The following is a 16,125-nucleotide window of genomic DNA, read 5'->3' as shown; positions in this document are numbered from 1 at the left end:
AAGAGGGCAGTCGAGCAAGGCAGGGGCTCAAGCGGCCTGGGGCTCGAGAGGCCTGCACCTGTCGGCCTTCTCATTAACAGCCGCCTGCCTAGGAGGACCCGAGGCACCTCGTCTAAACTTCATGTACTAGAGCAAAGAGAAGCGGAGGGTCTTTTATGAATATGCCCCTTACATTAGGCAGCGGGAAATCGATCAAAAGTCCTTTCCTAAGTGAAACGTTCAGCTCCTGCAGCTCTAAACTACCGCTCAGCCGCAAAGGCTTCCGCAGCCAGGCTACGCAGGCGCACTGTCTCCCGACGCGCGCCTGAGGACCCCCGCCCCGGCCTTGGCCGTAGACGAGTGCGCGTGCGCGGAGCCAGGGGCGGGGCCCGGGCGCGTCCCTGTTGCCTGGAAACGGCGCCATAATAGCGGCGGCTTGCTCTCGGAGGAACGGTTGGCCCTGGATTTCTAAGGGGTCAAAGAGAGAGGGTGAGCACCCTGCCTACCACTAGCGCTTCCTCGCGAAGACGGCCTCCTGGTCCGCCCCCACACCAGGGATCCCGGCCCCGCCCCAGACCCCAGAGCCCTGCTCGGCCCCCGAGGGTGACGGACTCGCTTCCTCACCTCAGCACACCTTGATTCTTCCCAGCCTGGTGCGCAGAGAGCGATGCCGCTTCCCGAGACCATGTTCTGCGCGCAGCAGATCCACATTCCCCCAGAACTGCCGGACATCCTGAAGCAGTTCACCAAGGCCGCGATCCGCACCCAGCCCGGCGACGTGCTTCAGTGGTCCGCCGGGTAAGCGCCTCGCAGAGTCGGCGCGTCCCGGGCCCAGCGGTGCCCGTGAATCCTCGTGCCTGGGGCACGGTGCCACGCGCAGGACACTGGCTTTAGCACCGGTGATTCTGCACCTAAATATATGTTTAGGATGCGTCATGGTTTATTGACCATGAGGCCAGAAATTACCCCCAGATGCTCACTTCTCTCCAGAGCAATGACAACTCTGTCGTCGGAGAGGGATCTTACTCAGACAAAACTTATAAAGCAATGAATTGGGCAAAAGGTTTCTGCATTATTATAAAATCAAACGATTACAGCCCCTTTAAAAAATTTGTAACATTTTTACAAGGAGAAATCTTGTGGCTGTGGTCCTTGTCCTCAGGGAATCCTCCCCCAGTTGGGTAGGGGTTGAATTTGTTAAAACCAAAAGAACTGAGGTCATGTTGGGGAAATCATCCCAAGGCTGCCCTAAGATTAAACTCTGTCCAACTTCGTTCACAACATATGAACCTTCACAGTTACAGGCAATAAACATTCTAACCATTTTGGAAACAACCATTCATAATTTTAAAGTTACAAGTCCCTCGACTTTAGAACGATAAAAATTAACCCTTTTGATTTTACAGGAAAGCTCTTTTCCCTTTTTCAGTAAACAGACTTTGTTTACTTCAGTAAACTCAATTTTATGATCGCAAGAATCAGTATAGTATAAATTTTAAATGTTTCATTAACTAGCATGTTACATTTTGCCGACCTCTAAACTGTGTATTAGTTTCCTGTGACTGCTGTAACAAATAATAACCACAAAACTTGATGGCATACAACAATGGACATTCATACTCTGAACAGTTCTAGAGGCCAGAAGTCCAAAATCAGTTTTTCCAGGCTAAAATCAAGATATAGGCAGGAACTTGCTCTCTCTGGAGGCTGTAGGGAGAATCCGATCTGTTTCTTGGTCTTTTCCAGCTTCTCGAGATGCATTCCTTGTATTATTTGGCTCATGGCATCTTCAGGTCTCTGCTCCGGCTGCTAAGGACAACTGTAATTGCATTTCGGACCCATCCAGATAGTCCAGGATAATTTTCCAAGTCCTTACTCATATCTGCAAAGTCCCTGTTACCGTGCAAAATAAGATCCACAGTTTCCAGAATTAGGACCTGAAGATTTGAGAGGGCCTTACTGATTTTACCACAGGAGGCTACTTGTTAATCCAGTGCTTTGCCTTCTAACAGACACTTATGTCAATTTCTGAAAGATTCTTTCAAGGTTCTTGCCAAAAAAATTATGACTGCTGGTTTTATTCAAACCTAAATAAAAGGTAGGACTCCTAAGAGTTTATTGGTATGCTACAAAATATTCCAAGATTTAATCAGTTTTCTTCTTGGAACATTAAATTATATTTGGTAACAATTTAGAAACAACAATTTTAAGCTTTGCTTTAGTTTAAAAGGCTTAATCAGGAACTTTCTGAATGTTTCATGCAACTAATTTCTCTCAAGAACAATTTTGGAGTTAGGGGAAAAAGCAAGCATTACTCATTAAGTATGTGTGTGAAATGGGCTCAGGTGTGTCCCAGCTGTCAGAGAACAAAATCTATTAGGGAAGGATGTTCTTCAGGAGAGGGTGAATTAGTCTATGAAAGGTTTCATAGGCAGAGATTGGGGTTAGAACAAGGTGAGACTGTTCCAGGGTGAAGAAACAGCCTATGAAAGGGAGCAGGGAGGAAAAAAGCTAAAAACAAAGCAGAAAACCAGAATGCATGGAAAGGAGCTCGGCTGTGGAAGACTCACGCAGGTGTTCAGGTTAGCTGCCTTTTCAAATGGGGTTTGCAGGCGACAGAGGTGAGTCAGCCCTGCTTCCCAGCCTGGGTACTTTGCACCAGTCAGTCAGCTCTGTATCTTATGGCGTCATCTGCAGGGGTGCTTCATGCAGTGTGACTGAAGCCAGAAGGGCACAAGTACTAAAGGCTACTTTGTTCGCATGTGCCTCCAGGAAACTAGCAGAGTAGAACCTAGGTTGGTCTCACGAAGTCAGGCTTTCTCAGCCTCCACATGATTGACACTTTGGAGAGAACAGTTCACTGGGGGGTGTTGAGTGGGAGGCAGGGGTGTGGGAGTGTCTTGGGCACCATAGGATCCTTAGCAGCATCCTCATCTGTGCCTATTAGAGGCCAGTAACACCATCCACTCCCTGGTGTGACAACCAAAAATGTCTTCAGAAATTGCCAGTGCATTCTTGGGGACGGGGCAGGGTTAAAAGTGCCCCTGTTAAGAACCACTGCTGTAGAGACTGTTTGAGTTTGGTGTTTGGTTGGATTATGAGGAATTAAGTCAGTAAAATGGTGAAAACCCTAATAGGCACAACATGGCAAAGCCAAGCACCCTCCCTTTAGCCTGGCACTCCTGTCTCAGGCCCATCTTCGTCTAACTCCATGCTGCCTGCCTTTTGACTTTTCCTAAATATGACTGGAGTTGTTTTAAGAGCATGAAAACAGTCGTATTTGAGAGGTTGAGAGAGAAAAGGGGATGAGATACAAAATTTCTTTTAGCCTATCAAATATATATTTACCTACATCTATTTTTGTTACATATTCAGAGATGTTTCTAGGTACTCACATCTTTTAGATGATCACCTGTGGCCCTGGTAGATGTTTTAGTGATCACTTTCCTGGGCATGTGTGGCTCCAGCAGCTGGTCACCTCTGGCACCTGTGCCCAGGTGAGTGAGCCTCACAGAAGTCCCTGCCTGGCACCCTCTGCCTGCCCACCAGCCAGAAACTGGTGTGTACCCACTCCGGACTGGTTGCCCTAAATTGTTTTCCCCAATACAACCTGCAATATTCATGTCTCAGAGAGGAACAATTAAGAGAAACAAGACTGAGAAACAATACCAGGCAGGAAAAGTGAAGGGCAGGTGAGCAGTGGCATCTGACTAGCCAGTGGAGTGGTCCGTTCCCAGCCGAGCAAGCAGGTGACTTCCTGGATCCCAGCGCCGGAGAGTTGAAGAGGCAGAGAAGGTTGGAGTCAAGCCCTAGGAGAAGTGGGAAGGCCAACAAAAAGCAGCCAAACCCCAACTGTCAAAGTGGCATGACTGGATTGTCACCTTGCACTTGGGTCACTGTGGGACCCCAGATCTTCCCCCTCCTTTGACAATATTTCAGGACCACTCACAGCGTTGGCTTCATAAGAACAGCCCTGCGTTGTGGAGCACTGTGACAGCCAGAGCACTACACTGAGCCCTTTGTGGGTGTCTAGCTCTGTGCCCCAGGAGCCTAAGGCAGGGACTGTCATTCTCCTGGCTTTGCAAACAGAAACTGAGTCGCCAGAAAGCGGTAAGTGGGGAGCTGAGTGGAGGAGCCAGGAGTGGACTCTGGGGGCATCCTGGGCAGAGGCTCTTGGTGGCCTCTGAGAAGTCTCATGAGTCACACTGCCTTTTGTATGTTGATGAACCTTCTGTTGTTCTTAGGTATTTTTCAGCTTTGTCAAGAGGAGATCCCCTTCCTGTAAAGGACAGAATCGAAATGCCCATGGCTACTCAGAAAACAGACACAGGCCTGACTCAAGGACTCCTTAAAGTTTTGCACAAGCAGGTATAAGAGGGTCTTGTCATCAGTCAGCTTCTTGAGATCAAGCAGGGCCTGCCCCGTTAATGCGTTACCGAATCCACCCAAAATAAATCCTTTCATGTCCTGTTCTCCCTGCAGAAAACCCTTTATTCAAAGCAGGGATCCTGTATTCTGACGGCTTCCTTTAAAGAATTCAAAAGAGCCAGTCACTATAAGATTGTAGAAAACTGAACTACAATTTCTTTTAAATACTAAAATGTTAGATGTTGTTGGACTAGAAAAGTCTGAAAATATGAAATTCCAAAAATGGGGGGCTGCAAGTCTTTTCCTGAAATCTGTGCTTGTAAAAATTGTGCACCTGTAAAGTAGTAATCTGCCACCTTCTTAATCTGAAAGATGGGTTGCCTTTGGGTGATTGGTTTTGGTCCTCCAGGAAGCCTGGGTGTGGTGAGGCCACACCCTGAGAGCCTTGGTAGTCTCCCAACCCACAGTCTGGCATTTTGAGAAATGAGTGAACAAAAAGTGCAATACCCAGGGAGGCTCGGTATTTGTCATGATTGGGCTGTTTTGCTAAAAATGGCATCAATGGTATAACCTTGACTTTTAAAGTGTTTTGTCCTCATTATGCATTTTGAAATAATGTGCTTCTGTGTAGGCTGCATTGACTTCTGAAAATAGGATTTTCCTGGGCTCTCTCTCGTAAGGGAAAAACAACCATTGCAAGGGGCAGTTTGGGAGAGGACACCCTAAAACTGCTCGAAGCTTTTTCACACGGATCATTGCTAGTAGACCACAGCAGTTAACCATTTTCATAGATGGCTTAAAATGATGGAATAAATACATTTATTTTCAGTTTTAGGATTTTCTTCCATTTAAGTGTTAATATATAGAGGGTTGGATTTTTTTTTTAATCAGAAGCATTTCAGACAACAGAGAAACATTTACCCAAACTGTGTATGCCTGTTGTGTTAAGGCACGACGTTATGGCGTGTTCATTGCACAGGCTTGTTTCTTTTAAGAAGTAAAATATCACCAGCGGCATTGTCCCCCTGCCTGGCTGTGCCTCTGCCGCCGCACATATGCCCACCCTGCTCCCCTGGGCTAACTGTCTCATGAATTCAGAGCTCATCTTTTCCCTGAGTGGGGTTAGGTGTTTGGGGTATGTGTAAGTATTCACAGGCATTATATTATTTTGTGGGTTTTTTAAACTTAAAAAAAACTTATAAATTGTGGTGTATTGTTTTCTGAACAGTGTAGTGACAAGCAATATGTGGAATTAGCAGATCTTGAGCAGAAATGGAAAAATCTGTGCCTGCCAATAGAAAATTTCAGAGCTCTCCTACAATTGGATCCTTGTGAAAACAAAATTGAGTGGATAAAATTTTTAGCACTTGGATGTAGCATGCTCGCTGGGGTAAGTCCTATAAATAGCATATTAATACTTCTGTGTAATCAGAGGCCTGGCTTAAAAATAATTTACGTGTTAGCCGAAGGAAACACCTTCATTACTCCAATAGCTTTGTCTTAGAAAAGCAGTTTTTTCAGTTGCCTATTGTATTTTTGGGCTTATAATTATTTTTAATTTGCTCAAGTTAGGTATTTATATAAAAATGAACAATTTAAACATTGTTAACAGTAGATGAAGTATACAGATATTACTAAAATGTAGTTAGCTTTAGAGATACTGCCCCAGTGAGTTTGTATTATACTGTACATCCTTTGGTAAATGGATAATGAGACATAAAATAACTTCATACTTTAGTTGAAATAGGATTAGTAACTAAGAGTAACTCTGCTGATGTTAAAGCATAGATAGCCCTTGGGGATGAGACACAGATGCCCTTCAGAGTCTGAGGTGAGAAGTGACAGCATTTGTGGACCTGGAGGTGGTGTGGTCGGAGGGGGCAGCGGGGGGCCTCATTTGGAAACCTAGAAGCTCTCTCTCCAGCTCCTATGTTAGAGTCTTCAGTGAGACCCAGGGCTCCTGGGTGTTGGGGGGCGGGGTGGGGAAGAGTTAGCACCTTTAAGCATGTGAAGAAAGGGGCTGAGAAAAAAAATAAATAAGCGGATTTTTACTCGTCCCTTTAGCCTCTGGCCCCCAGAACGTAACCAGGTAATTCTTAATCTTCGATTCATGGCACACACTCATCGGGGCTCACGCATGAGCCACTTCAGTTCAGTTTTAAGTTTTAGGAGCCACTTTATGTAGTAAGTACCTGTGAACTGTGTCCCTACGTGATCCTGAACACCCACAGCCCCTGCCACCACCTGCGGTCTCCTTACATGTCCTGTTCACCTGCCTCTCTTGCTTCCTGTTGATAACATACAGACTCCCAAGAAATACCTTATTCAATTTTAATTGGTTTTAACTTTATGAGAAGACAGTTATGTTAGTAATCTTCTGGAACTTCTTTTCATCCCCAATTAGATTTCGTGCTTCTTCATCTGTATCATTACAGACTGCTGTGGGTCGTTCATCATCTCTGCTGTGCACCACCCACTGTGTGAACATGCGAGCTGCAGTTCACTGGGTCTGCTAGTGGCCCCAGTGAGAACTCTGAAACCCCAGTAAAGTGAGGTGTCAGGCTGGTGCTGAGTAACGGGCGATGTGTCTGTCATGTAATTGCCCACGGCTCTGGGCTAGCTGTGCCAAGCGCTGGGCCCTGGCCCACCAAGTGGCCTCCCACAGCAGTGTCAAGCTCGAATGTCACCAGGGCAGGACCTCAGCGGGCCGTTATTGGGAAGGACAAAGACAAATAAGCTACTGGAGAAAATTTTATGTTGCTTTGTTCATCGGCAATTCTGTGAAAGCAAGGCTTTCATAATATAAAGTTAATACCTAATATTTGAATTCAGGCTTATGGTTTGTGCCTGTAAAGTTGGTTGCGAGATTTAGATTTTAACAATGATAAGAAGAATGTTTCATGTCTTGGGATCCATCTTTGCGATTTTTACCCTCCTTAATCTCTATATTTAAAACTGAACCGCCTGTTTCAGATGCTGGGGTCTCTCCTCCACACGTAATGGAGACACTAGGTGGAGACACTAGGTGGAGACATTGTGTCGGGGATCAGGCCTGTGCTTGTAGGTGAGCACAGGCACCGGCTGAAAGCAGCACACCTTTCTCTTTCCTTCCTCTGCTGCTGGCCCTTGCTGTCTCCAGAGCCAGGGGCCCCTCCTGCTGTGGGAAGCCAGGCAGGCAGCATGAGGTTCAAGCGTGCAAGGCCCTCCTTGCCACCCCCAGCCCTGTTGGCTGAGTGCAGACAGCCATCCTCTGGGTCCGTGGGGGCGCCCAGGGAGCGGGCCCTTGCAAACACTTGCCTTGTTGATGCCCCTGTGTGCCTACGGTGGTTGCAGTTGCTTGAAAGTGCACTAAGAACACAAAACTGTGACATCCAGGTGACAATTTCGGGGTAGTTTGCCATCTTAGCATTTATCTTAATGCTTAAAAAAAAAAGAGCCTTCAAAAATGAGGAAATGAAGTGGAGCAAGATGAGTGATTTATAAAGGATTAGTGTCTTTTCACTTTTTCCACAAAGGGTTTCAGTAAAATTGGAATAGTCACTGTGTCAACACGATAGACTTTCTGCTTCCTTGGCCCAAGGCGTCTTTGCCTCCTGTGGGAGGCACATTCTCTGTGCTCTTAAATTTCTCTTCAAAATCATGCTTGTCAGATGAAGCGAGTTCAATGTCTCCACAGACTGGAATTTAACCTCTGCTTAAATTTCTGAGTCATATGTATCATTCATTCATTCCTTCATTCATTCACAAATGTTTGCAGAGCACTCTGCCAGGCCCTGTTCTACATGTGGAAGATTCCAGAGTGAATGAGATAGGCAAGCACCCCTTGTCCTTGGAGCTGATATTCTTTACACCCTTGCAGCACGGGGCACTGCTCTAGTTACTGTATGAAAGCTACGGGGGTGAAAGGGCACCGTGGGCTGTCCCAGGCAGGTGCGTGTGGGTGCTAAGAACCCCTGTCCTCTTCTCCAGGCTGCCGTGTGCTTGCCTGGCAGAGTGAGCACATTGTATGTTGGGACCTTCATCTTTACATTTCTGCAGCACCTTCAGTGATCCTAAGCAGCACAATGATGGATCAGAATTTTTCCTTTTGCTTTTTAAGCATGAAGATCTTTTTTATAACAAATAATCTGTCAACCAAGTCCCTTATCCCTACATAGAGTGACTGAGAAAGTCCATAATGACAAACCAGTAACCCAGCTCTAGTTAGGCTACGGAAAGCACTGACCTTTATCATCATGGGTGTGTCTCTCCCGTGCCATTTACAGTGGCAAACGTATGTGTATGTCATGCTTTTCCCTGGGAACACAGAGCGTGTGACTGGGCATCACCTCTAGGGTTCTTGCCACAGGCAGGGATTTGTATCTCTATATTCCTTACCCCTTGGGGAGGGCCTGGTTCTCCAAATTGCAGGGTGATGTGCCAAGACACAGATCCTAGTGACTCAGATTGGAAGTGGTCAGGTGGGGTTCAAATGCAGACCATGTGCTCCAGAGTGGCCATTGCATGGACATGGACATGGGGACATGGGGACACAGGGACAGAAGGATGACTTTGCAGCCGAGGATGTGCACTGTCCACAGGCTGAGACTGCTCTATGAAGGCCAGAGGTGTCCTGTCTCAGCATAGCAGCTCCAAGGGTTATTTATCATTGATACCCTTTGCTATCCATTATGACTCACACCCTGAAAAGCTTTCAAGGCAGCTCCCTAACACACTCGCTTGGGAGTTCTTAGAGCACCATCCACACCCAGCCATGCTTCCACCTGTGGGTTTGGTGTCTCTGGCCCTTCCCGGTACCCTGGTGGCCCAAGGTGGCAACACCTGTCCCAGTAGTGCAGGTGGCGCCCTGGCTTTCTCCCCACAGCTTTCCATTCAAGTTTCTGCAGCCAGGCCTCTGAAGCCCATTCTAAGACTGAGAAGATTCTTTTCCCCTGAGGCCAGGAAAAGATACAGCCAGTGGCCTGGAGCCTCAGCTGCACACTTAGTGAAGGCCTAGGAGGCAGGGCTGCTCTGGGGCCCCTGGGCTTGCCGCCCCACCTGTTACCTGCTGCTGCATGGCTCCCTCTGCGGGGAAGGCAGGAGGGGCAGCCCACCCTTGTCCCCACCGGCCCAGCCTCTCTGCTCCGCTCACTGGTGTCCACCACCAGCAGATGCTGGACGTGGTGTCCCCTCCGCCTCCTCCCAGTCAGTGACAGGGGCAGGCTGACCTGAATTGACTGGCTTTTCCTTAGGATGGGTCTCTTCTACCCTCACCTGCTATAAATTACAGAACCCTGCTTCTAGGTTAGAAAACCTGCAAGGACAAGAAAGTTAAATGGAAAGATTTTTGACTTTTAAAAAATGAAATTTGGGGTTGTTACTGCTTGCTGTTGAGTCAGTTCCCTTCCTGTGAAAAGCCAGGCCCAGCTCGGGCGAGCCCTGCCCCTGTCATTCTATTTAAAGGGGTCAGTCAAGATACTGTTCACACTGTTATTTCCCTTGGCAGTGTGGGGTGGCTCTGTGTGTCGTCTGGACAGCAGCTAACTTCTGAAACAAATCCTACAGAACTGGCCCACCAAAGATGCCCAGAGAGAGTACAGATGCTGTTGTGCCTGTGCTCTTCACACGTGAACACTGGCCTGAAATGAAGCACGGCCTGCCAGCCTCCCCACCCCGCCAGGCCTGCTGTTGGGGAGAATAAACCACTGGGCAGCAGGCAAGGAGGTGGGGGTCTGTGGCTAGGGAGCAAGTAGCCTTCCTACCGGCAGCCCTTTGGATCTGAGAATTCTGTTTATAAGGAACAAACTCGGTACAAGGCCAAGCAAGTTGTTTCATGAATCCTTTTGGATATAAAAATTGCTGCAGATCTTATTGTCAGAAATGTTAACCCTGGTAATGATGATCCCTGTGTCTCTGCAGAAGGCAGGGATGCTAGAATGCTTTGAAGTGTTTGTCCTTAAATGCCTCTTCCTCTGCGGCTTGAGCACCTGGGCCGGCAGCCCTCACGTGCCTGCCCCCACCCTACCCAGCCTCTCCCCGGCCAAGGCTCCAAGCTCTCACACCTGCCTGGGCTTCTTTCAGTCCATGTCAGATGTAAAAGCACAGTCTTAACATGACAGTATGTCTTTGCAGAGTTTCAAGCAGGGGACAGTAAAACATAGCTTTACTTTGGCTGTGTCCTCTCAAAGACGGTTTTAGAGGATGTAGAGGATGATATGTATGGTAGCGGTGCTCGGGCACAGGGAGTGGGGCACTTTTCCTCATCAGCACTGTTGTGCCCCCAGGGCTGGACTAACTCAGAACTTGCTGTCCGCCCCTCATCCAAGGTGGCCAGTGCCATCAGGCCTCTGGGCAGTGTGGGGAGTGGCTTCCAGATGTGCCAAGTCCTAACAGCCGGTGGCAGGGGGACACTCTGGCCCGGCCTCCAGGCCCCAGCCTGACACCTGGAATCCTAAGCATCTTTGCCCATCACTCACTCCTGGGCCAGCCCCACAGCTGCTGGCAGCAACGAATGTGGTGAGGAGACCCACTGCCTGTGTTCTAGCCCTGGCTGGCTCATCTCAGATAGGTTACTTAGCCTCTCTGGGTCATTCATGGTTATTGGGAGGAGTGAAGGAGAAGCCAGATGGCACTCTCAGATGGCATGTGACAGGTGCTGCCGTGTTAGTGACATTCTGTGTGAGATCCTCATGTCAGGCCTTTCCCTCCCCCTGATGGAATAAGGGTGATGTTTCTCTATCACCGTGATTATCTGGCTGAGCTTTGAAGAAGCGCTGCCTTGTGAGAGGACCTTCAGAGAGGGCTCCACATGGAGGACCTGCAGGCGGCGAGAAGCTAGGCCCCCAGTCTTATAGCAATAAGGACACGAATTCTCCTAGCAACATTGGTGCGGGTGGCAGTGGGCCATCTCTGGAGGACTAGACTGGCCCAAACCTTGCTTGGAGGCTTACAGAGGACCCCCCTGAGCAGTGCCCAGACTCCTGACCAACAGAAGCTTTGAGATAAAAATGTGGCTCCAGGGACTCTCTTGTCCCCTCCTGGCCTGAGCCAGGAGCTCTGTCCTCTCATTGTGTCTCTAAATAAAAGCCTCTCCCTGGCTCTCCTGCCTTGAGTGTTTGCTAAGCTCATTCTTTGACTCTGCAAACAAGAACCCTGGCATCAACAGTGTGCAGAGGAAAGAAAATAACAAAGATTAGAGAGGAAATCAGTGAGAATAGAAGACAGGAAAATACTAAAAAAAATTAATGAGACCAGAAACTAGTTATTTGAGATCAACAAAAATAGACAAACCCCCTAGATAAACTGATGAAGAATTAAATGAAGAAGACACAATTTATCAAAATTGGGAATAAAATATTATCACTACAGATTCTACAGATATTAAAAGTACAATAAAGGAGTATTATGGACAACCTTATGCCAATAATTAAGCAACTTTAATGACATAGACAAATTTTGTGAGAGCACAGACTACACTTACGTGTGAAGAACTAGACAACCTGAATAAGTTTTATTTATTTATCTTTATTAAGGAAATTGAATTTGAGGTTAAGAACTTTCCTCTTAAGAAAACTCCAGATAGAAATGGCTTCACTGGTGAATTCTATGAAGCATATTATATGAAGCATTTATGGAAAAAAATACCAGTTCCACATAAGCTTCTCCAGAAAACTGAAGAGAAGGGGATGTTTTCCAATTCAATTTATGAAACCAACACTGCCTGTATGTCAAAATCAAAGACATTCCTTGGAAAGAAAATGACAGATTAATATCCCATAACATAGATGCAAAAAATATAAATGAAATTTTAGCAATTATAACTTAATAATGTATAAATAGGATAATACCTTATGACCAAATGGAGTTTATCCAAGGATTGGAAGGTTGGTTTAACATTTCAAAATTCAATGTAATTCACCATAATGAAAAATTAAAAGGTAAAAATCCATATATAAAATGTGGTATATACGTATAATGGAATATTTATCAGCTATAAGAAGGTGTGAAGTACTGATTCATGCTACAACATGAATGATTCTTGAAAGCATGCTAAGTAAAAGAAGTCACAGAACACCACATATTGATGACTACATTAATGTGGCATGTCCAGAAAGCAGAGACAGAAAGCAGATTTGTTGTTTTCTTGGGTCTGGGAGAGGTGACGCAGTATGGGGGTGATGACTCAAGTGGATGAGTTTTCTTTCTGAGGTGATGAAAATGTTCCACAGTTGACTATGGTGATGGGCTGCACACATATGTAAATATACTGTGCATCCAGGGCACACAGGGCTGCTTCCTAGTCCCACCCTCCCCAGGTGGCATGGCAGTGGCTCGGTCCCTAGGTATGCTATGGGGCCACAGGGCTAGAGGGTTCTTTGTTAGCTTGGGAGGTCAGTCTTTAAGGGAGACTGGTGCTCCCTCTTGTCCCTAAGAGTCATTCCATTTTCATCTAAATATCTTGATCAAACCTTTCCTTTTTATTGCTTCCTTTATGGCAAATATAAATTCACTGTTTCTTAACTTAGATTGAAAACATACTTTTTGGAGAATTTCTGTAAAATACAGAATTTTCCGTAAATTTGGTATTTGTAAGTGTTACTCTGCTGGTGTCTTTGCTTTCATTTTAGCAAGTCCAAGTAGTAACTGTTTCCCCACCTGGTTTGTGGTGTTGCAGTCACTGAACACTGCGATGAAGCATCTGTGCGAGATCCTCACTGCTGACCCGGAGGGCGGGCCTGCGCGCATCCCCTTTGAGACTTTTGCCTATGTGTACCGCTACTTGTCTAAACTGGACGCGGATAGCTCTGCAGTGGAAACGGAATCCTACCTTGCCAATTTAAAGGGCAGTGTGTAAGTATGAGTGCTCCCTGGAGCTCAGGTGCAGTGATTGGAAAACTGGCTTTCCTCTTGGCTCAGATGGCTCTGTCGCCATGCATCCTGCCTTCGTGGGAAGGGAAGTGCACACCCTGTGCTCAGTGTCTGGGAGTAGGGCATGGAGAAGCCAGATGGTGGGAGGCAGCTTTGTCCTCTGACTCAGGGCAGCACAGGCTTAAAGTTTGGTTCTCTTCAGACTTCAGAGGGAGAACATCTATCCTGTCTTTCAGAAGTTTATCCAGGATTTTTCCTGACTCTTTAGTGCAGTATGTCAAATGGTTTAAAATCATAGCATGCAAAAAAGCGAGAAGTCATTTCTCAGCAATGACCAGGAAACAGGCACTCCAGGTGGCAGGAGTGACCCCTTCGTGTCCTGAACGGTTATAGGTCACCCACTCTATGCCCATCTGTGCTGCCTGTGGGGGATGCAGGACAAGCAGACCTGTGGTGGGGTAGCCCTGGCCACAGAGGAGGGAGCGGCAGCCCAGGCCCCAGCAGAGGCTCCTGGAGGGCAGTGAAGTGCTGCTTGGCCTACTTTAAACCAAGACCCATGTGCCTGAAGTGCAGTGAGCTGTTACACACATCAAGGGTGGTGACACTCTGAAGTGCTCGGCAGAGAGGCGACCCTCGAACTGGGCAGCGACCAGGTCCTGTGGGCCTGCCTCAGCCCACTTCTGGCCCCTGCGCTTGCTCTCTGGGAGCGCCCTGCCCCCTTTGCGTGGCCGTCTGACATTCCCTGCTCACAGAGGCCTCCCTGGAGGGCCCTTCCCATGAAGCAGCTCCCTCTGGCCAGTTCTGTCCCTGGGGAAGTCCTCTTACATGGTGTTCATGGGGCTCAGCAGCCTGGGTCTGGTGTCTGCAGGCTGACGCTGCTCAGGGGACGGGCCCATGGGTGGGGCCCTGGCCTGCTGCACCACAGGTTGTGGAGGTGCAAAGGCTCCTAGGAGTTTGGGTTATGTCTGGTGGCAGTGGGGAGCCACTGGGGATTTTACAGAGGGAACATGGTGGTGGTCTGGGTTAGAAGACCCCTTGAGCCGCATATTAGGAGGTTTCTGCAAAGAAAAGGTCGAGACCGCTGACGAAGAAGGGGGCTGCCCCAGCGCCATCCAAATTTGGGTGCCTGAGTGGTGTGAGAGTGAGGCAGAGACTGCAGGGCTGCCCCTAAGGAGCGAGTGGCAGGGCCTGGGGAGTGCAGGACTGCGGGGTGTGGGCCCGGGGCTGCCCAGGCCAGGATCCTGCAAGCACAGGTCAGCCGGAGTCCTGAGGTCTGGGTGCCGGCGCCCCAGGGTGAGGGGAGCCCTGTGGGCGCCGAAGCGCCAGCCTCCGAGGCGGTGAGCGGGGAGGGGCGGCACCGGAAGAGCGAAGGTGGGAAAGGGCGCACTTTCCTCCATCCCCGGGTGAACTTCCCAGCGGTCCGCCCACTCCGGGCGGCCTGGACCTGGTGTCAGCGCCGCCGCCAGGAGGCGCACTCCCCCGCCGAGCTCCAGGGTCCCCTGGTGGGCATCCTCACCTCGGAGAGCAGGTGCGCAGGACTAGGGTTCTCCAAGCCCTACTCCATCTCCAAACGGCCCCAACAGCGGACTGCTCAGCAAATGTAATTCCCCTGGGCCTGTAAATGCCATTTAGAGCCACTAACTTGTGTTCCTTTCCTTTTAAAATATGAACCCTCAAGACGGTTTTCGTTATCCCCACTGACATTGAAAGTGAATGTTGTTATAGTTTAGTATTTTTACATCTACTGATGTTGACAATAAAAACTTAATGTTTGCCATCTTTTAAGAAATAAAAATATCTCTAGATAAAGAGAAAAAATTAAAAAGATATACTGTCTCCAGTGCCAAAGTTTCAGAGACCTAAGACAGTTCCTTGAGTTTTACTGGACCTGTTGTTTAAACAGAAGGCTACTTTTGTTATACTGGTAACTAAAATTTGAGTTGTCAATAAAGAAAAATCTATAAATACAGTACAGATTTTTTTCACCTAAAAACAGATGATCATTTTTGTACAAGAAAATAGAATGCTTTTTTTTAGAGGTAAGAATTGCTGATTAGGCACCAGAAATAGTTTTTTTAGGTGAAACTTTTAAATTAGATTGCATTTCATAAAGATTTTATTGTGTGCTGTGAGAAATTACTAATAAGCGTTTATTTTCAATTTAGAGAATCTAGCAAGAATGGCATGATAGGCCTTTCAGATTTCTTCATTCTAAAGGGGAAATTTCAGAAAACCTATGAAAAGAAGACTGAGAAAACAGAAGCCAGTAACACAGAGAGGAACACATTTGAATGTTAAAATAGTGCTTTTTAAAATCGCAGCACCAAATACAACTTGTCATTAACCACATATGTGCAGTGTGAGTTTTTCTTGTAAGGGAAATTTAGTGTGACCCCTATGTCATGGGGGCCTACTCAATGATGCTTTTCACCGTGTTCCTATAAGAACCTTGAATAAAAACATTCATAGAAGTAAAATGATCCGTTTGAGTAAAATAATCTATTTGGATGTTACTCAGTCCGAGGTGGGGTTGGGGGAGGGAAGGGTGCAATTCAAAACTGGCCGTTCTCTTCCTTCCTTACCAACTCCTGATGGTGGGAGCGCAGAGGCTCTGCTCCTGGGCAGCCACACCTAGGACGCTCTAGGAAGTGTGCCTTGTGCTGAAGCTGATCTCCTCTGTGGAGGGTGGGCTTGGCCGCTTGCGTGAGCTGGAGGAGACCCTGTGGCTGGGAAACAAACGGGGCGAACAATTTGGACCAGCCCTTGGTCCACTAAACAGAAATAAGCATCCAAGATCCTTTATTTGCTTCCTTTATATAAAGTCTTCAAAATGACAATGCCAGTTAATACATCTTAGATTGCTTTTCTGAGACCTTAGAAATGGTTTGGCTTGTGAGTTCCCTGCAGATGACCACCATGCTAGTAAACGTT

The 16,125-nt window shown here is 47.4% G+C and overlaps 1 protein-coding gene across 2 annotated transcripts; it reads left to right on the top strand.

Moving 5' to 3' along the window:
* Nucleotides 1–314: 314 nt before the first annotated feature.
* ROPN1L (rhophilin associated tail protein 1 like) lies at nt 315–15,543 on the top strand. Of its 2 annotated transcripts, none has more exons than XM_017658815.3 (6): nt 315–468; nt 629–777; nt 4,224–4,347; nt 5,576–5,737; nt 13,001–13,176; nt 15,360–15,543. In XM_017658815.3, the coding sequence occupies exons 2-6, from the start codon at nt 647–649 to the stop codon at nt 15,490–15,492; spliced, it is 726 nt and encodes a 241-aa protein (XP_017514304.1). In that variant the 5' UTR covers nt 315–468; nt 629–646; the 3' UTR covers nt 15,493–15,543. The 2 variants fall into 2 exon arrangements, with proteins under 2 accessions (XP_017514304.1, XP_036880929.1); XM_037025034.2 differs by having other exon boundaries at nt 356–468; nt 609–777.
* The last annotated feature ends 582 nt before the right edge of the window (nt 15,544–16,125 follow it).

This window comes from Manis javanica, chromosome 1 (assembly GCF_040802235.1).
Source record: "Manis javanica isolate MJ-LG chromosome 1, MJ_LKY, whole genome shotgun sequence".
NCBI classification, from domain to species: Eukaryota; Metazoa; Chordata; class Mammalia; order Pholidota; family Manidae; genus Manis; species Manis javanica.
Note: the sequence above shows the minus strand (reverse complement) of the source record. Positions and strands in the feature narration are given on the sequence as shown.